Below are 24,686 nucleotides of genomic sequence, written 5' to 3' on the forward strand. Positions count from 1 at the left end.
AAACCCTCTTAACATGAGAGGTAAAAACCATTGGATACTATTCAGGTATGTGTTACTGATGCTGTTTACCTAATATCAAATCAGCAATTTCTTTTCAATATACCTTGATTTGGTAATAAAATGTTGCATCAAGTATGTATTTGTTTCACTATTTTTTTGATGAATGGCTTTACATTACAATCACGTGCGATAATTGTGATTTGCAAATGATTAGATACATATGCATTAGGAGGATTATTTAGAGTCTTAGTTAGCTTCCTTGTCCTTGATCAATGTTACACTCACGTGGTATTCAATTTATATACCAGGGCTTGCATCCAAGTTTCAGGGAAACGAGAAAATCTCTGGCAAGAAAGCTTACATGCTTTCAACAAAGGCTTGATTCTGTAATGGCCAAGAGATCTCAGCAGCAGACGAATGAGTTCATAGACAAGAAGCCTGTTGAAGACATTTCGGCAAATTTACAAAATGAAGAACATGTGAAGGATCAACCAGAAGAGAAAGTTGCAGTATCATGTGAGGATTCTTCTGTGGGCATTAATGATGATATGATGGGAAAAGATAGAATTGAATTTCAGTCACCACTTGATCTGGCATTGAACGTGGCAGAAGAACCTACTGTGGCACCAAATGAACACCACTTGATGAGGATATTGCAGCATCTGAATTCAACAAGGATGGTGGAACAAAAGCGTGAACCAGATCATGAAGAGGAGGAAGTGGAACCTATTATGGAGCTTCCAATTGGATTGCTTGATGAAGAAGAAACAATAGAGTCCAAATCTGTGAAGCGGGATGAAGATATGGAACGTATGATGGAGCGTCTAATGGGGTTGCTTGATGAAGAAGGAACAATAGTGTTCGAAGCAATGTGGTGTTGCTACAAAAGACACTCAACCGGGGCCCAAACTGCAGATGGAAGAGGTTCAATCTTCTGAGGAATCATCAGGCTGGGTGAAGGTTGAGATCTCGAAAAAAGAGGTACTTAAAAGCAGAACACATTGATTTGGCGAATGCCTCATCAATTGGAATAGCTGCTTGAGAGAATAATTGGGATAACAATATACAAAACAGTGATCGAATAATAGAAGTAAAAAAAAATAGAAACAAGAGACCAAAATTTTAACGTGAAAAACCCTCTTAACATGAGAGGTAAAAACCACGGGTCATTTAGACCAAAAAAAGAAATACCACTCTAATAATTAAGGATACAAAAGAATCTCAAATAAGTAAACAAATCAAATGCTTACATTAAGTCAAAACAATCAAGCACCACAGCATATAAATGTGAACCAAAAACATGAAAAGTTTACAAAACCAGAGCTACTTTGTGCATGCAAGACATATCTCATCGTCCAAATCTTATCTTAATCCTCCAACCATTTGGAACTAAAAATTACATCCAGAACTTGCCAGCGGGAGTGCTCGATGAAGATACAACTGAATTTGTGAAGGATGATGTGGGGAAACAAGGCTTGAAGATGTGGAATCTATTGTGGAGCTTCTGGTGGGGGTGGTTGATGAGGATATTGCAGCATCTGAATTCAACAAGAATGATGAAACAAAATTTTCGAAGACTGAACCACAGCATCATGAAGTGGAGGAAGTGGAAGCCGTTGTGGAAATACCAATGGTTTTGCTTGATGAGGACACCACAGCATCTGAATCTAAGGAGAACAGTTTCCAAGGGTCAAGAACAACATGAAGATTCGGAACCTATTATGGAGCTTCCAGTGGTATTGCTTCATGAAGAAGTAACAACAGAGTCTGAATCTGTGAGGCATGATGAAGATATGGTCATAATAATACCAAGGTATAAAGAAAAAAATTTCAATAACCTTATATGTTTGTAACAAGAATCAGGTAAGTGCCACTCCTCCCAACATGCCATGTTATCAAATTCCAATGACTCCAGTGAGGGAAACGGTGCAATAGGCGAAGAATGTTGATCGCCTTCATTCTTGTAAAACTCCATGCCAATGCTCTTCAGCTGACGAAAACCTTGAATGCTTAGGGACTTAAGAGATGGCAGCTGTCCAAGTGAAGGCAGCATGTAGCAATTCCTGCAATACTCTAGAGATACCTGTGTCATATTGCTGTAGGAACAACGCCCCAACCAATCTGGAAACATTTTACCTTTGTATCCCTTGATTCTCAACACTTTTTCAAGACATGGTGCGGTTGCAAGGCGTGGAGAATATCTTGTCCATCAGTATGTGTGTTTGAAACCATATCATCACCTGAAGACCATTTCAGTATTAAGTACTCAATGTGCTTCTTATCTATTATCCTTGCATTCCTTGCCTGATTGGCATCAACCACATTCTCCAATTTCCAAATCTGAAGTGATGCACGAAGATTTAAAAGCCCTCCTAGCTCTTGGATTCCATTGTCTTCAGACTTGCCTACGATGTAGTAACTTAAAATGTGCAACTGTTTTAATTTGCCCATTCCTTTTGGCATTTCTTTCAAATGAGTACCCCTTATATCAAGATGCCGCAAATTCACAAGATTATACATGCCATTGGGCAGCATAGTCAGCTTTGAACAACCTACTAACTTTAAAGTTTGTAGATTGCAAAAGTTGCATAACGACTGAGGCAATACCTCAATATCACTCCAAGAAAGATCCAAATAGCGCAGTTGGATCAGTTTACCTATTGAATCAGGAAATACATTAGGTATATCAAGGGATAAAACTCTCAGGTATTTATTCTTTGACAATATGTCACACGGTAACATTGCGCCTTCTTCCCTAAATAAACGTCCATGATTGATACATAATAATGTCCTCAAAGATTTTATTTTACTAGAGGAGCATGTTTTCTTAGGGATTGAATTATCGCATGACAAATGACGAGTTAAAATACTCATCTCTTCCTTTTCACCAAGTTCTTCAGATAGTCTACAACAAAATTTTCCAGCAAGAAAAATTGCCAAGTCATGCATGAGATCATGCATCACAAAATACTTCTCATCATCATTCTCGACCTGCTTGAAGAATAGTCTTGAAACCAAGTCATTAAAACACTCGCAACCAACTTCTTCTAATGTCTGTCCCCTCCTTGGTGGTTGTAAAAGGTTTTCAGCCATCCACAACAAGATTAATTCATCTTTATCAAGTTTATGATCTTTGGGATACAATGAACAATAAACAAAGCAACGTTTTAAATGAGTAGGCAGATGATGGTAACTTAATAACAATGCAGGAACAATCTTACAATTTGCCAGACGAAATTCCCAGATGTCACTCAATAGTATTTTATTCCATTCTTCAACACGATGCTCTGAGCGCAACAAGCGTCCAAGTGTTTCTGCAGCTAACGGTAAGCCATCACACCTCTTGACAATCTTTTTACCTATTCTTTCCAGTTCCGAGCTCCCATTTGACTCAGGAAAGGATGCATTATCCGTAAAAATAGACCAACAATAATCATCTGACAGTCCCATGAGAGCATAAGAGTTATAGTGAACTATTGGACCAACATTTACCTTGCGGGTAGTTAGAAGAATAGTGCTTCCCTTTCTCCCATGTTGAAAAGGGGTGATAAAACTATTCCACTTGTCAGCATCTTCATTCCAAACATCATCCAAAACAATGAAGAACTTCTTTTCTGACAGTTTTTCCTTTAAATGTTGTTGAAGTAAATCAAAGCCGTCAAGACTACAAACACCTGAAGAGATCCCCTTTATAACATTCTTTGTAGTGTCAACAACATCAAAATTTTCAGAAACACAAATCCATGCTTTCAGATCAACCCCGTGCATCAAATCCTTATTGTTGTACAGGCATTGTGCTAAAGTAGTTTTACCAACCCCTCCCATACCAATAATAGAGATGACAGACAAGTTATGATGATTGTTGTCATTGAGCATCTTGATTAGTGCCTGTTGGTCAGCATCCCTGCCGAACACATTCCCTTTGACAAGAGAAGTGGTTGGAGGTCTCCATGAGGAGCTAGCCGTTGGAATCTCTTTGAGACCAAGGGTATCTTTGCGAGTCTCAAGATCTACTATTCTTTCAACCACCTCTTCTATCTTAGTCATCATCTCCCTATTAGACTTCCTATGAGGCAAATCAAGGAAGTGAGGAAGACGAATGCGTGCCTTACTGCGAATTTCAGCTTTGATAAAGAGACGGTCCAGCAAGTCATCAGCAGTGTAGAGAGCATCCTTGAAACTATCAAGCCACTCCCTCACGAGTTCGTTTCCAAACTGCTTCTGCTCAGCATCAGCAGCGAGAGCTTTGGCAGCCAAGATAGCAGTCTTGAGCCTCTCAACCAGCTTCCGGTCCAGCTTCTTGCCCACCACCAAGTTGACAAACTCAGGTGAAATGAGCCTGTCAAGAACAACATTGGCGAAGCCAGAAACTAAAGCTCCAACAACAAGTGCTTCAGCCATGATATGATACAGATCACAACAGCAAATTAATCAGTGAATGATTAGAATGTAAGGAAGAGAGAGCAATATTGCAATGATGCTTGCAAGGTATTTTGCAATAGGCACACAGCAAAGAGATGTTGGCATCACGTGGTAACATAAAATAATTGTAAGCAGTGCAGTGCATAGCTGGCTTTGCACGTTACTTCATTTTTATATTCTTCTTTGAAGGATGAAACAGAGTATTCAAATATCAAAAGGATGACTGACAGAGTATTCAATGCATATAATGATATAATGGTGGTGTGAGGTTAAAATGGGTTGGTAAAAGTGTTTACTCAGTGGCTTCAAGGTCATTTTTCTTAATCTCTTATGCTTAGTTTGTTTGGAACTCTGATCATTTTTGTGTTTTTGATTCCGAGAAATGCAACAAATTAAAATGACAACTTGAGGAAGGTTTCAAACTTTTTTTGGTCAACATTACCAATTTTTGAAATTTGTTTTTGGTTAAAATGGCTATTTACTTCGTTTTAAATTACATGATGCATAGAGACAATTTAATTTTTCAAACAAGTAACAGCCAATGAGCTGAATCACTGCGAAGTTGATACAATGCTTTACTTACAGGTAACTAACTACATTATCTTAAGCTTTATTTTACTTATTTAATTTAAGAAACTAACTACACTCTTTTCTCCAAGAATATCTATCATCTAGAAATTTGATATATTAATTATGTAATATATTTGAAATTTATATCAAGATACACTGAAAAATAAAGGTAGTGAACTATTTAAAAAGAAAAAGGGCAGCTACCGCAAGATTTGGTAAAAGGCCGTACCCAAAGGGTGTAATGTAAGCAGTCTAACTTGACAATTACATCAGTGCCTGTTTCCAAAAACTTCATCAATTTCATACTCCGGTGTTAAGAAACTTCAGCAGCTTCATTGTCTTGTCTTAGTTCTGAGCTCTTCTTCTTCCAACATCATTGCTTCTCTAAGGCATTTGGCTGTCATATCTACTAAATGACCACAACAATAGACCGATAATGCACTTCCTATGTACTCATAAGAAAAATAATATTGGATCACATGATATTATATCTCCTAATCATAAGTATTTTGAGCAACCAAATTGGATTTGTGTATGTGAATTAAAAGGTGCATATTTGGATTAAAAATTATGTGTATTTTTTGGAAAAAAAATATGTATTTATTTCTGCATGATATAACAGCTGAGCAACTTACAGACAAAATATTTGATGACGATCGCAATGGCAATGGTAGTTCAACCAAGTCCAACAAATTAAAAGGAGGCAAAGTTGAGTGATGAGGGATGGATAGCCTTTGAATGTTTTTGATGTTGATATGAAGAAGACATACATGAACACCTGAATTTGCTAAGGATATGGAAAGTTGAAAAAATGGTATTAAGTGGTAAAACGTCAAAGGCACACCACCGAAGCTTCACTGGCCACTAGGTGAATTCTCCTTTGCAATTTTCCATTAATTACTTCTTCTTTCTCTGGAGGATCATCTGAGTTATGTTTTATGTGCTGTGGCCACTTTGCTTTAATTTATAAATATACATGCATGCATAGACGTTAAATTCATGAGAATGTGATCAATATTACGTCACAGATTCATGGCAGAAGCAGCCTGTCTTACTCTTGAACCGGCAGCAAAGAATTCAGGGATGTCTTTATTAATGAAGAGAATGAAAATGGTAGTTAGCAATAGGTTAGTTGCTGTTATGCTATTATATTTGATAACTAGCCGTTAGGCTGTTAGGTGAACTTTGCTATATATAGTGTCTCTCAATCTCTGTATTGTAGCGCAGCGCAGCCGGATTCAAGCCTTGCGAATGTAGCAGATGTCAGCAAGGAAGTTCAACCAAAAGAGGAAACCATTCAGGTGACTGAAAATAAGACCCATGGAGACAAGGGTGCAGATGAGAATTGTTCAGTTGGAGATAATGAAGAAAAGAAGGCACAAAATGGAGAAGAGAAGATGATGGAAGAGGCTAGTAAGCTGACTCGAGCAACTCAACCGGCAAAGGCGGATAGGAGAGAGAGGCTTTATCAGATGTTGATGCTGCCATTTTAATTCAAGCTGTGTATCACGGTTACCAAGTGAGGAGATCAGAGCCATTGAAGAAATTGAAGCAGATAGCCTTAGTCAGTAAGGAGTTGACTAATGTCAAAGCTTCTATTCAAGCGTTTGAGCACTCTTCTGATGTACAAAATGATAAGAAGCAGAGGATCGCACTTGGAGAGAATATAATGAGGCTCTTGCTGAAGCTGGAAATTATTCAGATATGTGTTATTGATGCTGTTTACTTAATATCAAATCAGCAATTTCTTTTCAATACACCTTGATTTGGTAATAAAATGTTGCATGAAGTATGTATTTGTTTTGTTATTCTTTTGTTTCAGTCACCACTTAATCCGGCATTGAACGTGGCAGCAGAACCTAATGTGGCACCAAATGAAGCACCACTTGATGAGGATATTGCAGCATCTGAATTCATCATGGATGGTGGAACAGAAATTTTAAAGCATGAACCAGATCATGAAGAGGAGGAAGTAGAACCTATTATAGAGCTTCCAATTGGATTGCCTGATGAAGAAGAAACAATAGAGTCCAAATCTGTGAAGCGTGATAACGTGTTACTAAGATCTTGAAAGGCGATGCGCAGCGAGATATAGCAATTGAAATGTGAAGAGGAAACTGGAAATAAAGCTGAGTTGTCAACTGTGGAGTCCGCGAGAAGCGCTGCAGAACTTGGTGTCTCACATAGGGAAGAGGAGAATATAAAGAACTCAACACAGCAAGTACCGAATGAGAATGAAGACAAGCTTGCTGCACTAGTAACCGGTGTTAACAATGAAGACACAGCATTATCAAAAGAGTTAGATCATGTTGCTGAACATAGTGGAAACTCAACAAAGGTGATGCTGAATTATTGGAAGAAAATGAGAAGCTGAGAAATATGATGGACAGATTGCTTGATGCTGGGAATGAACAATTGAAAGTGATATCAGATTTGACAGAAAGGGTTAAGGATTTGGAGAAGAGATTAGCAAAGAGCAAGAAGAGAATGAGGACTAAGAGGTTTAAAGCAGCATCATCTGTGTCCAAGATTATTAGTTCAAAGAGTAACGCAGGGCAACATAGAGCTATGGATGTTGCAATGTAAAACTATTTTGGTTTAAAAGAGTGTTATGTGTTATAAGCTTGTAATTCTGAGGTTTTGGTAAGGTTTGAGAGATCAGGTCCTTTGTAACTTGTAATGTGTTAATTTCACTTGGTGTTAAATACATGAAACATAAGGGCCAAACTTTTCACTGCTCATTGGCATTATACTATATATAGATTATGCTTCTTGCATTAAACTACTGTACTATGTTAAAAACTGAGATTGAATGTAATTGATAAGGCTGAAATTACAAATGGTTTGGTTAACCAATAATATTTTCCATAATAATGGCGATATATTAGAAAAACAAAGTGAAAAGAGAATTTAATAACAAAATTTACACTCTATTATACAAGTCACTGGACATGACAAGCTTAACAGTTAATAAAACATAATTCATATATAATGTCTCATATAAAATTGTGCAAGTATTTTCTTTCTTTCTTCTTTTTCGAAGAGAAGAACTTCTTCTGTTGCAAAAGCACACAAATTAGCAAAACTTTTCAATTTTAAAAACAGGACACATTGATTTGGTAAATGCCTCATCAATTGGAATAGCTGCTTGAGAGAATAATTGGAATAACAATACACAAAACACTGACAGCGATCGAATAACAGAAGCCAAAAAAATAAAAATAGAAACACAAGACCAAAATTTTTAATGTGGAAAATCCTCTTAATGTGAGAGGTAAAAACTACCGGTCATTCAGACCAAAAAAGAAGTACCACTATAATTAAGTAAGAATACAAGAGAATCTCAAATAAGTAAACAAATAAAATGCTTACATTAAGTCAAAACAATCAAGCACCATAGCATATAAATGTGAACCAAAAACATGAAAAATTTACAAAACCAGAGTTACTTTGCGCACCGAAGCCATATATCACCCTCCAAATCTTATCTTAATCCTCCAATCATTCGGAACAAAAAAGTACATTCAGAACTTGCTATCGAAATTTCAGCCCAAACTACCATTGAACCACTCCCCAACTGCAGACTTACAGTGACTGCATAATCAACCCAAAAAGAAGAAAAAGAATTATCATTCTAGCAACAATATGGTAATGAAAATTGAGGTCCATTACATCAAACTAATCCATACCGAAGTGCATGTTATTCGAGTATGATCACAAAATTGAAAAACTTAAATTATCAATTTAGTAAAAGTATGATCATCTTCATGAAATGCTTGAACAAAAAAATCAATTATTAGACTAGACGTGTAGTTTAAGAACTCACATAATTTTCAAAAGAGGAGCTAGTAAGCTTGACACTCCCAGCAGAATCCACAAGCGATCAAACACTGAAATCCCCGACCTAATATTTTCTTCAACAAGGAGAAAGATTATCAAGATTGTCTTTGATCACAGATTTATTAATGAATAACGATATTACAGAGGTCTTTATAAATTCGAGTAATAAACTTGAATGCATTAGAAATGTTACATCTTTTTGTTTAAAGTTACAAGCTCCACCACTGATTTGAAGTTTTGGCGTTGTAACAGCTTTGGCAGCAGTTAAAGAACCAAAATTAAGTTTATATTTATAGCACATTTAGTTTAGCATATACATTAAAAAATAAGAAAAGTAGAAACACCACCTTTCCCTGAACTACATATAATTCCTTCTCAAACCAACCTATTATCATCTTTTTTTATTACTCCAATAAAAATAGGAAAAGTAAATTGCAAGGAGGAAAGGAATCTACGCCAACCTGAAGCTAAAATTACAGAGCACTCTTCTGATGAACTTTGGATTGAATGAAGATAATGTAGATATGGTTACCAGACCTCAATATGTACTTCCTGAAACACAAATTAAAAAATATTTTGACTTAGTGTTTTTCATCACAAAAACCACACACACAATTATGTCAGAACCTCATGAACACAATGTTTGATTATTAGTTTGATTTTAGAGTCAACGGTGAAAAGTTTTAAATGACACTGATCGGTTTGATATATGTACAAACTGCACTCACTACAACTTCTTCGACTACTTCAGGTACATGATTATCATCTTCAAATATGAAAAGCATATTCTTTGAATCTTGTCTGAGTTAGCTACATATCTTCATCACCTAGGGAAATCTATTTGATAACGTCCCCAAAACCAAAAAGGAAGAAATAGTTATTATTAGTTTATTACAGAACCTTTTCTTGGTATTGGAAATAGCTTATTATAGGCATCTACTACTATTTATTTCATGTAAGATTCAATCTATGGGCAAAAAACTTAACACCTTATGCATGCTGATTCTTTTCACTATCCTACATGAATCTTGGAAAAACAGCGACTCCATGATCATAAAGAATTGACAAAGACAGAAACACAATTTTATAACTCGCAGGAAAAGGAAATTTATGCATGTGTGAACTTAATTGTGGTAGCATGAGAAACATGAAGGTTAGAGAATTACCTGCTCAGAAAATTTGGTCGTCATCGACTTCAATGGTGGGGATGTGGGAAATTTTAGACCAAATTTGTTGATGCTTGTTCTTGCAGTCTTCGCCCAGCAAACCACAGTCGTAAATTTTGAGGAGTAAGAGAGAGGGAGGCAGATTTTCTCCTTCCATATTCTTCAGCTTCTTACAGTATGAAATGTGTAGTTGTTGGAGGGAGGTGAGGCGGAGAAGCTCGTTGCACTCCAATGTCTCCTGTTCATAAAAGTCTTGGATATGTAGAGTGGTAAGGGAGGGAAGGCGAGGCAGCGAATCCAGCTCTGGGTATGACTTTATTATCCTCCCACTGTGACGACCTGAGATGGTGAGACGAGTGAGGTTGTCCAAGTTGCCCAACCATGATACACCCCTCAGCTGTTGCTCGCAATCTCCAACACTAAGCTCTTTCAGGTTAGGCGGCAAACCACCCTCTGGCAACCTGCAAATGTTTGGGCAACCTCGTATGTCCAGAGACTCTAAATTTGGGAGAAGAGTATTCATGCCACGTGGCAATGCCTCCAACTTCGAGCACCTGCTAACATCGAGATGAGTCAAGTTGGGCGTAGCCAGTCCTTCTTCCGGAAATGACACAAATTTGTCGCACTTAAGGATTCTGAGACGTTGGAGAGCAGCGTGTGGTGGCTCTGACATTGAAACTGATTCCAGATTTGAACACTTGTATATCTGGAGATTCTCGAGATTGGGAAAGGCATCCAACGACAATGAGGTCAGTGAATCACCGCTTTCAGATATTTGTAGATCGACCAAATCACACTTCTGTTGTTGCTGCGGGAATTCCAGTTTGCTGCAACTCACGATTCTGAGCTTTTGCAATGATCTGGAGAAACAATTGTCCCCCAAGGATATAACAGACGAACCCCCAACAACTCTCATCTTTTTATACAATCCTTCATAATCTAATATTTCCAGTTCTCGCACTTTGGAAACATCTGATGAGGAAATTCTCATTAATACCTGATTAACCATATCTCCCTTTAACATTGGACAATCTCTTATTTGAAGGCTCTTAAGCTGAGGAAAGGCTTCTGAGTCAGGTAAGTGCCACTCCTCCCAACATGGCATGTTGTGAAACTGCAAACGCTCCAGTGAGGGAAACGGTGCAATAGGCGAAGAATGTTGATGGCCTTCATTCTTGTAAAACTCCTTGCCAATGCTCTTCAGCTCATTAAAACTTTCGATGCACAGGGACTTAAGAGAAGGCAGCTGTCCAAGTGAAGGCAGCATGCAGCAATTCTTGCAAGACTTGAGAGATACACTTGTCATGTTTTGGTACAAGGAATGCCCCATCCAATCTGGAAATATTTTACCTTTGTATCCATCAATTTCTAACACTTAAGGGTGTAAGAGTTATAGTGTTGGACTGTTCGACCAACATTTACCATGCGGGTAGTTAGAAGAATAGTGCTTCCTTTTCTCCCATGTTGGAAAGGGACGATAAAACTATTCCACTTGTCAGCATCTTCACTCCAAACATCATCCAAAACAATGAAGAACTTCTTTTTTGATAGTTTTTCCTTCAAATCTTGTTGAAGTAAATCAAAGCTGTCAAGACTACAAACACCTGAAGAGATCCCCTTTATAACATTCTTTGTAGTCTCAACAATATCAAAATTTTCAGAAACACAAATCCATGCTTTCAGATCGACCCCATCCATCAAATCCTTGTTGTTGTACAGGCATTGTGCTAAAGTAGTTTTACCAACCCCGCCCATACCAACAATAGAGATGACGGACAAGGTATGATCATTGTTGTCATTGAGCATCTTTATTAGTGCCTGTTGGTCACCATCCCTGCCAAACACATTCCCCTTCACAAGAGAAGTGGAAGGAGGTCTCCATGAGGAGCTTCCCGTTGGAATCTCTTTGAGACCAAGGGTATCTTTGCGTTTCTCAAGATCTTCTATTCTTTTTACCACATCTTCTATCTTAGTCGCCCTCTTTCTATTAGACAAATTAAGGAAGGGAGGAAGAGGAATGTGTACCTTCTTGCGAATTTCTTTTCTGATTAAGACACGGTCCAGCAAGTCATCAGCAGTGTAGACAGCATCCCTGAGACTATCGAGCCATTTCCTCACAAGTTCGTTTCCAAACTGTTTCTGCTCCGCGTCGGCGACCAGAGCTTCAGCAGCCAAGAGAGCAGTCTGCAGCCTCTCAACCAACTGTCGGTTCAGCTTCTTACCCACCACCAAGTTGACAAACTCACGTGAAATGAGCCTATCCAAAACAACGTTGATGAAGCCAGATAGAAAAGCTCCGGCAACAAGTGCTCCAGCCATGACGTGATGATCACAACAGCAGGAAATTAATCAATGCGTAATTGGAATTTCAGAATGTAACGAAGAGAGAGCAATATTGTAATAATGCTTGCAAGGTATTCAGCAATAATGGGCATATAGCGAGATACAAACATAAAGATTCCTCAGCAAAAGGACTTTGGCATCGCGTGGAGTGCAATACTGGGTTTTCTCTTTACTTCTTTTTCATATTCTTCTTTGAAGGATGAAACAAAGTATTCAAAAAGCAAAAGTGAGAACAAAGCGAACTCGGAAACTAGTCTTTATGGAAATTAATTAAATATATTTAGTATATTCTTCTTTGTTAGTGACTTGCACAGGGAAGAGGAAAACAAAAAGAAGTTAACACAGCAAGAGAAACAAGCTGAGAACGAAGAGAAGCTTGCTGCACAAGTAACCCGTGTTAACAATGAAGACGCAGCACCGTCAAAAGAGGTAGATCCATTAGGCAACAAATTAATAACAAAATAAAAATGAGTGAAATTCTTATCTAATTTTAATAAAGAAATCCCTTATCTTTATAAATTATATCTTATGATTTCACCAATTTTATAATGGAAGTGTTTAGAACAAACAACATCAAACAGGAGAAAAAAAAAAAGAAAGAAATGAAAGAATAATGCATCACAGCGAATCTAATGTTTAATTGCAGAGGAATATAGAAGTTCCTTATATATATTCACTCTAAGTACTAAAAGATTTAATGAATGATATTATTAGTGGTTTAAAAAAAAGGGGAAAAAAACTTAGATATGTTAGAAAAATATAATGCTCGAGATGCAAGAATGCCAAAATTCAAGAAGATATATTTCTAACCTAAAACATGTTATCTTTATTATTTCTTACTATCCATATCATTTTTCAAGTGTGTTTAAAATTTGAAACATACAATTCGTAATATATTTTGTCAAATATATTTACAGACCCAAAAGAGAGTTAGATTCAGAGTTTGCTACAACGTTCTTGTCACAGCCCAAAATGAGCCATGACTGGCGCTCAGGAAAATAATCCTATAGCAAGCCTAGTATACTCAAATATAAATTGAATAAGAAAGTTACAAATATTTTACAAGTTCTAAAATAAATAGTTTTACATTTTAACAAAAATTAAAATAATTAAGAATAGTTGGACCCTGCCTGTGACATATGGAGCATATACTACTAGGAATTCGACAAGAAATAGGTACTCATTGCAGACCGTTACTCTTGAATAGAAAGTCTCACATAGTCAAATATTTGTTCCTGAAAAATATTTTTAAAAAAAAAGGAGTAAGTTTTGCAACTCAGTGACTAGACAATACATTTATAATCGACTTGAGACCATATAAATATCATTATCAAAGTAATATTAATTAGAAAATAATAGTTGATAATAATAGGTGAATCAATAAGGGAGTTCTCATACAGAAATCAAATCAAAAGTCCACACATAGGCGGCTCCACCTCTATGGGTAGCCCTTTCCTCTTGTGTGTCCTAACAGAATAACAGATCTAACGTGTGGCCTACACGTTAGGCTAGCAACACCCCTGCTGGCTGGAGTCTGAGTCAGATGCATCTAAGTTAACGTCATAACCACCGTTAACTACAGTTTTCTAATACGAGCCTCCCAAACCAATTCAAAACATATAATCTCAAATACAATAAATCTTTAATCTCTCAAATATATAAAGTATCGAATCAAATCAATCAGATAATACTTTCTTATCAGAAATCTTTTCAAATCATTTTTTTTCAATCATAAAAACATATTTCATAATTTAAAAGTGAGTGCCAACAAATACGTTAATATTTCAGGAATATATATTCGAATAAAATCAATATTCTAAATTAATATAAAGCTTAATCAAACATATATATTGTCTCATGTAAAATTTCTAAAGTATGAATTTCATAAAAATAATTATTCATCTATAATAAATCAATTATTCTAATCAAATCAAAGTTTTTCAATAATAGTTTTATAAATATAGTTAAAAACTCGTAATAGCATAAGCCAAAAGCTTATCGGTCACAGCATGGTCCTAACGGACCGAAGAGACCAAACCCAAAGTGCGTCTCACCACAGCGATAATGACCACAACACCAGGAAGTCATTTCAAATCGAATATAGAGACAGGCAGATAAAATTCAGAACAGTGGCAAGGTAGTGTTGCCGATGAGTTTGGAAGCTCCGGCGTGTTTTCCGGCGACGTTAGCGCCGTTCCTGGCGACTAGAGGCACGGCGACGAGTCTCCCTCTCCTCCAGCGAGTTCCTTATCCCCCCTCTGTTCGTGTATAGTGATGTTTCTCTTTCTGCGAACTCTCTCTCTCGTTCTCTCTCTCCCGTTCGAGCTCCTCTTCCCGGAAACCCAGCGGTGGTAGCGGCGGCGCAGCAGCTCGGCGACGGGGCAGAACGGCGGCAGTCCTTCTTCCGCGTCTCCTCTCTCGCGCTCGTCCCCTCTCTCAGACGCATCTCTCTCGATTCTGGCCCCTGATGGCGACGCAACGCGAGACGAACGGCGGGCTCCAGGCCAGCGGTGATGAGGCGCGGCTCTCTCTCTCCTCGCGTGGTGACTCGGTGTGGACAGCTCCCTCCTTCCTCCTCCCTTCTCTTTTTTGCGGTCTCCCTCTTCTCTCTTTTCCTTTTCTTTCTTTCTTTTTCCGTCAAGTTTGGGTGTGTGTGTTGTGGGGAAGAGAGTGAGGCGAGTGAGGGTGTGTGCGGCAGCGGGAGGTGAGTGAGAGAGTGTGTGGCTAGGGTTAGGGTTAGAAGAAAGTGTAGTTCTATGTGTTTGTTTCTATCCCAGGATTAATCTTTCCTACAAGATACTTCTTAAGAAATACTTCCTAGCAAATAAGAATCCTCTGAGGAAATAATTATTATATTTATTCATATAAAATCTCACTAATACATAGATAGTGTCTCATAAAATTGTATAAGTATTTTCTTTCATTCTTCTTTTTTGGAAAAGAAGTACTATTTCTATTGCAAAAACACACAAATTCCAAATATTACAAGTTAGAAAGCAAAACTTTTCAAATTTAGAAACCAGAAAATAATGATTTGGCAAATACCTCATCAATTAGAATAGCTGCTTGAGAGAATAATTGGCGTAATAATACACAAAACAGTGGAAGTGAATAAGTGATTGAATAACAGAATCTAAAAAAATAAAAATAAGGACAAGACACCAAATTTTAACGTGGAAAACCCTCTCAATGTGAGAGGTAAAAACCACGGGTCATTCGGACCAAAAAAGAAGTACCGCTATAATCAAGTAGGGATACAAGAGAATCTCAAATAAGTGCACAAATCAAATGCTTACATCAAGTCAAAACAACCAAGCATCAATACATATAAATGTGAACCAAAAACATGAAAAATTTACAGAACCAGAGCTACTTTGCACGCGCAAGCCATATCTCATCCTCCAAATTTTATCATAATCGTCTAACCATTAAGAATGAAAATGTATATCCAAAACTCGCTATCAAAATTTTAGCACAATCCAAGATTGAACCACTCCCCAACTGCAGATTTGTAATGACTGCATAATCAACCCAAAAAGAAAAAAAAAATTATCATTCCAATAATAATATGGTAATGAAGATTAAGGTCCATTACATCAAAATTAATCCATATCAAAGTGCATATTATTCACGTAGTTAGCACGACTAAGTGTCAAAAGAGACGAGAAAAATTTTTACGCAAGTATATACATGCTCCCCAACCTGCAATTGTCAAAAAGGTTGCACAATGAATAACAACATAGATGTATTTATAAATTCATGTAATAAACTTGAATGCATTAAAAATGATACTTTTTTTGGAAACTTCTTTGCGCTTAGCTAAAGAGAAATCGAGAGCTAGTTAAAAGATCACGGATATACATCTTTTAGTTTAAATTTACAAGCTCCACTGAATTGCAGTTTTGGCATTGTAAGAGCTTTGGCAGCAGTTATAGTACATTTAGTGTAGCATATACATCAAAAAATGGAAAGGTAGAGACACCATCTTTCCCTGAACTACACATAACTAATTCCTTCTCATATCAAGCTAGCATCATCTCTTTATCTTTCTCCCAACAAAAATAGAAAAAGTAAATTGTAAGGAGGAATAGAGTAACTATACCAACCTGAAGCTAAAATTGTAAGGATGAATTTCGGACTGAATGAAGATAATTAAGATATGGTTACCAAACCTCAAGTGTACTTCCTGAAACACAAATTAAAAAACATTTCAAAACTTAGTGTTTGTCATCACAAAAACCACACACATAATTATGTCAGAACCTCATGAACACAATGTTCGATCATTGGTTTGATTTTAGAGACAACAGTGAAAGGAAATGACACCCATTGGTTTGATATATGTACAAACTGCTCACACCATATTGAGTGAAGTTGATAGGAACGAAATTGTTGTGGATGGCATCACTACAACTTCTTCGACTATTTCAGGTACATGATTGTCATCTTCAAATGTGGAAAGCATATTCTTTGTCACCTTGGGAAATCTGTTTGATAACGTGTCCAAATCCAAAAAGGAAGAAATAGTTATTATTAGTTTATTACAGAACCTTTTCTTAGTATTAGAAATAGCTTATTATAATAAGCATCTACTACTATTTATTTTATTTAAGATTCAATCTATGATCATACAGAATTGCCAGACAGAAACACAATTTTATAACTCTTTCCTTTCCACAAATCAAGTTATGATTTATTTTTTCTCTGTGAAAAAAGCAAAAAAGAAAGAAAATTATAAACAGGAATAGAAAAATATACCAACAACAACAAAAGCTTTTCAATAATGAGTGCCACCAACTTTCTCCATCATGTCTTTGCTTTTCAATAACTTGAAGCCAAAATCAGAAAACACAGTTTCTGGTTCCCAACACATCAATCGAGCTTAATTACCACCTCAAATGAACTTAGAATTAAATGAAGATGTATAGCCAATGTATAAGATTACATCTCGATATGTGCACAAGCTACCCATAGAAGATTGTAAAAACAATAAATTTGATACATCGATTTGTTTTAAAAAAAAAAAAAACCCAAATGTTGGATACACAGAAAAGATGTTCCATATCGTTCAATATTTGTTTAGGGTAATTCTTATCTACCTCTTTAAATGCGATTTTTTTAATAAAATATGAGAGTTAACAAGTGTTTCATATAGCAAAGACTGTTTCTCAGAGTAATAAAGGATATTTGTTTAATTACCTCAGCAAACTGAGAGCTTTTCCGATAAATGAAAGAAAAGAATGCAAATTTTGCAGTTGGCATATGAGTTCAAGTGGTTAATGTTGTTTAAAGAAAGAGAAAAAAAATTTACTTGAAGGAAAAGGAAATTTATGCATGTGTGAATTTCATTGTTGGTAGCATGACAAACATGAAGGTTAGAGAATTACCTGCTCAAAAATCTGTTCTCAGAAAATTTGTCTGCCGTCAGAACCTCATGAACACAATGTTCGATCATTGGTTTGATTTTAGAGACAACAGTGAAAGGAAATGACACCCATTGGTTTGATATATGTACAAACTGCTCACACCATATTGAGTGAAGTTGATAGGAACGAAATTGTTGTGGATGGCATCACTACAACTTCTTCGACTATTTCAGGTACATGATTGTCATCTTCAAATGTGGAAAGCATATTCTTTGTCACCTTGGGAAATCTGTTTGATAACGTGTCCAAATCCAAAAAGGAAGAAATAGTTATTATTACAGAACCTTTTCTTAGTATTAGAAATAGCTTATTATAATAAGCATCTACTACTATTTATTTTATTTAAGATTCAATCTATGATCATACAGAATTGCCAGACAGAAACACAATTTTATAACTCTTTCCTTTCCACAAATCAAGTTATGATTTATTTTTTCTCTGTGAAAAAAGCAAAAAAGAAAGAAAATTATAAACAGGAATAGAAAAATATACCAACAACAACAAAAGCTTTTCAATAATGAGTGCCACCAACTTTCTCCATCATGTCTTTGCTTTTCAATAACTTGAAGCCAAAATCAGAAAACACAGTTTCTGGTTCCCAACACATCAATCGAGCTTAATTACCACCTCAAATGAACTTAGAATTAAATGAAGATGTATAGCCAATGTATAAGATTACATCTCGATATGTGCACAAGCTACCCATAGAAGATTGTAAAAACAATAAATTTGATACATCGATTTGTTTTAAAAAAAAAAAAAACCCAAATGTTGGATACACAGAAAAGATGTTCCATATCGTTCAATATTTGTTTAGGGTAATTCTTATCTACCTCTTTAAATGCGATTTTTTTAATAAAATATGAGAGTTAACAAGTGTTTCATATAGCAAAGACTGTTTCTCAGAGTAATAAAGGATATTTGTTTAATTACCTCAGCAAACTGAGAGCTTTTCCGATAAATGAAAGAAAAGAATGCAAATTTTGCAGTTGGCATATGAGTTCAAGTGGTTAATGTTGTTTAAAGAAAGAGAAAAAAAATTTACTTGAAGGAAAAGGAAATTTATGCATGTGTGAATTTCATTGTTGGTAGCATGACAAACATGAAGGTTAGAGAATTACCTGCTCAAAAATCTGTTCTCAGAAAATTTGTCTGCCATTGACTTGAATGGTGGGGATGTGGGAAATTTTGGACCAAATTTGTTGATGCTTGTTCTTGCAGTGATTGCCCAGCAAACCACAGCCGTTAAGTTGAAGTAGTAAGAGAGAGGGAGGCAGCTTTTCTCCTTCCATATTCTCCAGCTTATGACAGGATAAAATGTGTAGTTGTTGGAGGGAGGTGAGGCGGAGAAGCTCATTGCACTCCAATGTCTCCAGATTATGAAAGTAATGGATATGTAGAGTGGTAAGGGAGGGAAGGCGAGGCAGCGAACCCACCTCTGGGTATGACTTTATTCTGCTCTCCCTGCCATCACCAAGAATCATGAGATGAGTGAGGTTGTCCAAGTTGCCCAACCATGATACACCCCTCACTTGTTCCTTGCATCCTCCTACACTAAGCTGTTTCAGGTTAGGCGGCAAACCACCCTCTGGCGACCTGCAAATGTTTGGGCAACCTTGTATGTGGAGAGACTCTAGATTTGGGAGAAGACTATTCATGCCACGTGGCAATGCCTCCAACTTGTGGCATTTTGTGACGCGGAGATGAGTCAAGTTGGGTGCAGCCAGTCCTTCTCCTGCAAATGACACTAATTTAGGGCATTCATAGACGGTGAGACTTTGAAGAGCAGCGTGTGGTGGCTTTGACACTGAAACTGATTCCAGATTTGAACACCTGAATATCTCCAGATTCTGGAGATTGGGAAAGGCATCCAACGACAATGAGGTCAGTAAATCACAGCTCTCTTGTATCTGTAGATCTACCAAATCATATTTCTGTTGTTGCTGGAGTAATTCAATTTGGCTGCACCTATATATTCTGAGCTTTTGCAAAGATTTGGGTAAACAATTTCCCCCCAAGGATACAACAGATGAACACCATGAGATTTCTATTTCTTGGAGGGAAGTTAGATGGTGGATGATCCTTGCCTTCAATGCATACTCCGTCACAGATTCAAATCCCCTAATTGTTAAACTATCCCCAGCAAGTCTCATCTTTTGATGCTGTCCTTCTCCTATTTCCAGTTGGCGCACTTTGGAAACATCCGATGAGGAAGAAACGATTCTCTTTAATACCTGATTAACCATATCTCCCTTTAACATTGGACACTCTCTTATCTCAAGGCTCTTAAGCTGAGGAAAGGCTTCTGACTCAGGTAAGTGCCACTCCTCCCAACATGACATCTTATCAAATTCCAATGACTCCAGTGAGGGAAACGGTGCAATAGGCGAAGAATGTTGATGGCCTTCATTCTTGTAAAACTCCTTGCCAATGCTCTTCAGCTCATCAAAACTTTCAATGTGGAGGGACTTTAGAGATGGCAGCTGTCCAAGTGAAGGCAGCATGCAGCAATTCATGCAAGACTTGAGAGATACACGTGTCATGTTTTGGTACAAGGAATGCGCAATCCAATCTGGAAACATTTTCCCTTTGTATCCCTTGATTCTCAACACTTTCAAGACACGGTGCGGTTGCAAGCCCTGGAGTACATCTTCTTCATCAGTATGTGTGTTTGAAACCATATCATCACCTGAAGATAGAGACCATTCCAACAATACTTCATCAACGTGCTTCTTATCTATTATCCTTGCTCTCCTTGCCTCATTGCCATCAACCACATTTTCCAATTTCTGAATCTTAAGCGATCCACGAAGATTTATAAGCCCTCCTAACTCTTCCATTCCATTGTCATCTTGCTTTCCCACCACAAAGTTGCTTAAAGTGTGCAACTGTTTTAATTTGCCCATTCCTTTTGGCATTTCTTTCAGAGGAGTACCCCTTATATTAAGATGCCGCAAATTCACAAGATTATACATGCCATTGGGCAGCATAGTCAGCTTTGAACAGCCTTCTAACTTCAAAGTTTGTAGATTGCACAAGTTGCATAATGCCTCCGGCAATATCTTAACAGCACTCCAAGAGAGATCCAAATAGCGCAATTGGATCAATTTTTTAGCTATTGAATCAGGAAATATATTGAGTGTATGAACCGACAAAACTCTCAAGTATTTATTCTTTGACAATATGTCAAATGGTAATGTTGCGTGTGCTTTATGGAAATAAGATCCGGGGTTGATATACAATGATGTCCTCAAAGATTCTATTTCACGAGAGGAGAATGTTTTCTTGGAGATTGAACGATCGTATAACAAATGACGAGTTAGAATACTCATCTCTTCCTTTTCACCAAGTTCTGAGAATCTACAATAAAAATCTCCAGCAAGAAAAGTTGCCAAGTCATGCATGAGATCGTGCATCACAAAATACTTCTCATCGTCATACTCGACCTGCTTGAAGAATAGTCTTGAAACCAAGTCATCGAAACACTCGCAACCAACTTCTTCTAAAGTGTGTCCCCTCCTTGGTTGTTGTAAAAGGTTTTCCGCCATCCACAGCAATATTAATTTATCTTTATCAAATTGATAATCTTTGGGATACAATGAACAATAAACAAAGCATCGTTTCAAATGAGTAGGCAGATGATGGTAACTTAATAACAATGCAGGAACAATCTTACAATTTGCCAGACGAAATTCCCAAATGTCACTCGATAGTATTTTATTCCATTCTTCAGCACGATGCTCTGAGCGCAACAAGCGTCCAAGTGTTTCTGCAGCTAACGGCAGGCCATCACACCTCTCAACAATATTTCTACCTATTCCTTCCAGTTCTGAGCTCCCATTTGATTCAGGAAAGGATGCATTGTACGCAAAAATAGACCAACAATAATCATTCGACAGTTCCTTGAGAGAGTAAGAGCTAAAATTTTGAACTGTTGGACCAACATTCTCCTTCCGGGTAGTGAGAAGAATAGTGCTTCCCTTTGTCCAAACCAATGAAGAACTTCTTTTCTGACAGTTTTTCCTTCAAATGTTGTTGAAGTAAATCAAAGCTGTCAAGACTACAAACACCTAAAGAGATCCCCTTTATAACATTCTTTGTAGTCTCAACAACATCAAAATTTTCAGAAACACAAATCCATGCTTTCAGATCAACCCCGTCCATCAAATCCTTATTGTTGTAGAGCCATTGTGCTAAAGTAGTTTTACCAACACCTCCCATACCAACAATAGAGATGACAGACAAGTTATGATGATCGTTGTCATTGAGCATCTTGATTAGTGCCTGTTGGTCAGCATCCCTGCCGAACACATTCCCTTTGACAAGAGAAGTGGTTGGAGGTCTCCATGAGGAGCTAGCCGTTGGAATCTCTTTGAGACCAAGGGTATCTTTGCGAGTCTCAAGATCTACTATTGTTTCAACCACCTCTTCTATCTTAGTCATCATCTCCCTATTAGACTTCCTATGAGGCAAATCGAGGAAGTGAGGAAGACGAATGCGTGCCTTACAGCGAATTTCAGCTTTGATAAAGAGACGGTCCAGCAAGTCATCAGCAGTGTAGAGAGCATCCTTCAGACTATCAAGCCACTCCCTCACGAGTTCGTTTCCAAACTGCTTCTGCTCAGCATCAGCAGCGAGAGCTTTGGCAGCCAAGATAGCAGTCTTGAGCCTCTCAACCAGCTTCCGGTCCAACTTCTTGCCCACCACCAAGTTGACAAACTCAGAAGAAATGAGCCTGTCAAGAACAACGTTGGCGAAGCCAGAAACTAAAGCTCCAACAAGTGCTTCAGCCATGATATGATACAGATCAAAATAACAGCAAATTAATCAGTGAGTGATTAGAATGTAAGGAAGAGAGAGCAATATTGCAACAATGCTTGCAAGGTATTTTGCAATAGGCATACAGCAAAGAGACGTTGGCATCACGTGATAACATAAAATAATTGTAAGCAGTGCAGTGCATAGCTGGCTTTGCACGTTACTTCATTTTTATATTCTTCTTTGAAGGATGAAACAGAGTATTCAAATATCAAAAGGATGACTGACAGAGTATTCAATGCATATAATGATATAATGGTGGTGTGAGGTTAAAATGGGTTGGTAAAAGTGTTTACTCATTGGCTTCAAGGTCATTTTTCTTAATCTCTTATGCTTAGTTTGTTTGGAACTGATCATTTTTGTGTTTTTGATTCCGAGAAATGCAACAAATTAAAATGACAACTTGAGGAAGGTTTCAAACTTTTTTTTGGTCAACATTACCAATTTTTGAAATTTTTTTTTGGTTGAAATGGCTATTTACTTCCGTTTTAAATTACATGATGCATAGAGACAATTTAATTTTTCAAACAAGTAACAGCCAATGAGCTGAATCACTGCGAAGTTGATACAATGCTTTACTTACAGGTAACTAACTACATCATCTTAAGGTTTATTTTACTTATTTAAGAAACTAACTACACTCTTTTCTCCAAGAATATCTATCATCTAGAAATTTGATATATTAATGATGTAATATATTTAAAATTTATATCAAGATACACTGAAAAATAAAGGTAGTGAATTATTTAAAAAGAAAAAGGGCAGTTAACGCAAGGTTTGGTAAAAGGCCGTACCCAAAGAGTGTAATGTAAGCAGTCTAAGTTGACAATTACATCAGTGCCTGTTTCCAAAAGCTTCATCAATTTTCACACTCCAGTGTTAAGAAACTTCAGCAGCTTCATTGTCTTGTCTTAGTTCTGAGCTCTTCTTCTTCCAACATCATTGCTTCTCTAAGGCATTTGGCTGTCATATCTACTAAATGAACACAACAATAAACCAATAATGCACTTCCGATGTACTCATATAAGAAAAATAATATTGGATCACATAATATTATATCCTAATCATAAGTATTTTGAGCAACCAAATTGGATTTGTGTATGTATAATATTATGTGAGGGATTAAATATTTGATTGCATTTTTTAAATATTGGTTGCATTTTTTGATAAGTTTTTTTTGAGCAACCAAATTGGATTTGTGTAATGTATAATATTTGAACTGCTATGCCATAAAAAGTGCACATTTGGATTAAAAAATAATGTGTATTTTTTGGAACAAAAATATGTATTTATTTCTGCATGATATAACAGCTGAGCAACTTCAGGCAAAATATTTGATGACGATCGCAATGGCAATGGTAGTTCAACCAAGTCTAACAAATTAAAAGGAGGCAAAGTTGAGTGATGAGGGATGGATAGCCTTTGAATGTTTCTTGATGTTGATATGAAGAAGACATACATGAACACCTGAATTTGCTAAGGATATGGAAAGTTGGAAAAATGGTATTAAGTGGTAAAACGTCAAAGGCACACCACCGAAGCTTCACTGGCCACTAGGTGAATTCTCCTTTGCAATTTTCCATTAATTACTTCTTCTTTCTCTGGAGGATCATCTGAATTATGTTTTATGTGCTGCGGCCACTTTGCTTTAATTTATAAATATACATGCATGCATAGACGTTAAATTCATGAGAATGTGATCAATATTACGTCACAGATTCATGGCAGAAGCAGCCTGTCTTACTCTTGAACCGGCAGCAAAGAATTCAGGGATGTCTATTAATGAAGAGAATGAAAATGGTAGTTAGCAATAGGTTAGTTGCTGTTATGCTATTATATTTGATAACTAGCCGTTAGGCTGTTAGGTGAACTTTGCTATATATAGTGTCTCTCAATCTCTGTATTGTAGCGCAGCGCAGCCGGATTCAAGCCTTGCGAATGTAGCAGATGTCAGCAAGGAAGTTCAACCAAAAGAGGAAACCATTCAGGTGACTGAAAATAAGACCCATGGAGACAAGGGTGCAGATGAGAATTGTTCAGTTGGAGATAATGAAGAAAAGAAGGCACAAAATGGAGAAGATAAGATGATGGAAGAGGCTAG

General features: G+C 37.0%; 3 protein-coding genes across 3 annotated transcripts in view; all 3 read right to left on the reverse strand.

The window, feature by feature from the left end:
• LOC107626604 (putative disease resistance RPP13-like protein 1) lies at positions 1,994-4,688 on the reverse strand. The gene has a single exon (XM_016329510.2). The coding sequence runs from the start codon at positions 4,399-4,401 to the stop codon at positions 2,155-2,157; it is 2,247 nt and encodes a 748-aa protein (XP_016184996.1). The 5' UTR covers positions 4,402-4,688; the 3' UTR covers positions 1,994-2,154.
• LOC107622995 (putative disease resistance protein At3g14460) overlaps positions 8,284-24,686 on the reverse strand; it is a 29,849-nt gene continuing 13,446 nt past the window's right edge. Inside the window, exons 2-6 of the mRNA XM_021114380.1 lie at positions 20,380-21,747; positions 9,999-11,373; positions 9,294-9,384; positions 8,819-8,896; positions 8,284-8,586 (exon numbers count right to left, since the gene is read on the reverse strand). Of these exons, the coding sequence (XP_020970039.1) occupies positions 10,003-11,373; positions 20,380-21,747 (2,739 nt within the window). The 3' untranslated portion in view covers positions 8,284-8,586; positions 8,819-8,896; positions 9,294-9,384; positions 9,999-10,002. The remainder of the gene's footprint in view (positions 8,587-8,818; positions 8,897-9,293; positions 9,385-9,998; positions 11,374-20,379; positions 21,748-24,686) is intronic.
• LOC107622953 (putative disease resistance protein At3g14460) overlaps positions 16,386-24,686 on the reverse strand; it is a 65,155-nt gene continuing 56,854 nt past the window's right edge. Inside the window, exon 5 of the transcript XR_002356889.1 lies at positions 16,386-16,447. The gene's annotated coding sequence lies outside the window, so the exon portion shown is untranslated. The remainder of the gene's footprint in view (positions 16,448-24,686) is intronic.

Source organism: Arachis ipaensis, chromosome B02, assembly GCF_000816755.2.
Source record: "Arachis ipaensis cultivar K30076 chromosome B02, Araip1.1, whole genome shotgun sequence".
Lineage (NCBI taxonomy): Eukaryota > Viridiplantae > Streptophyta > Magnoliopsida > Fabales > Fabaceae > Arachis > Arachis ipaensis.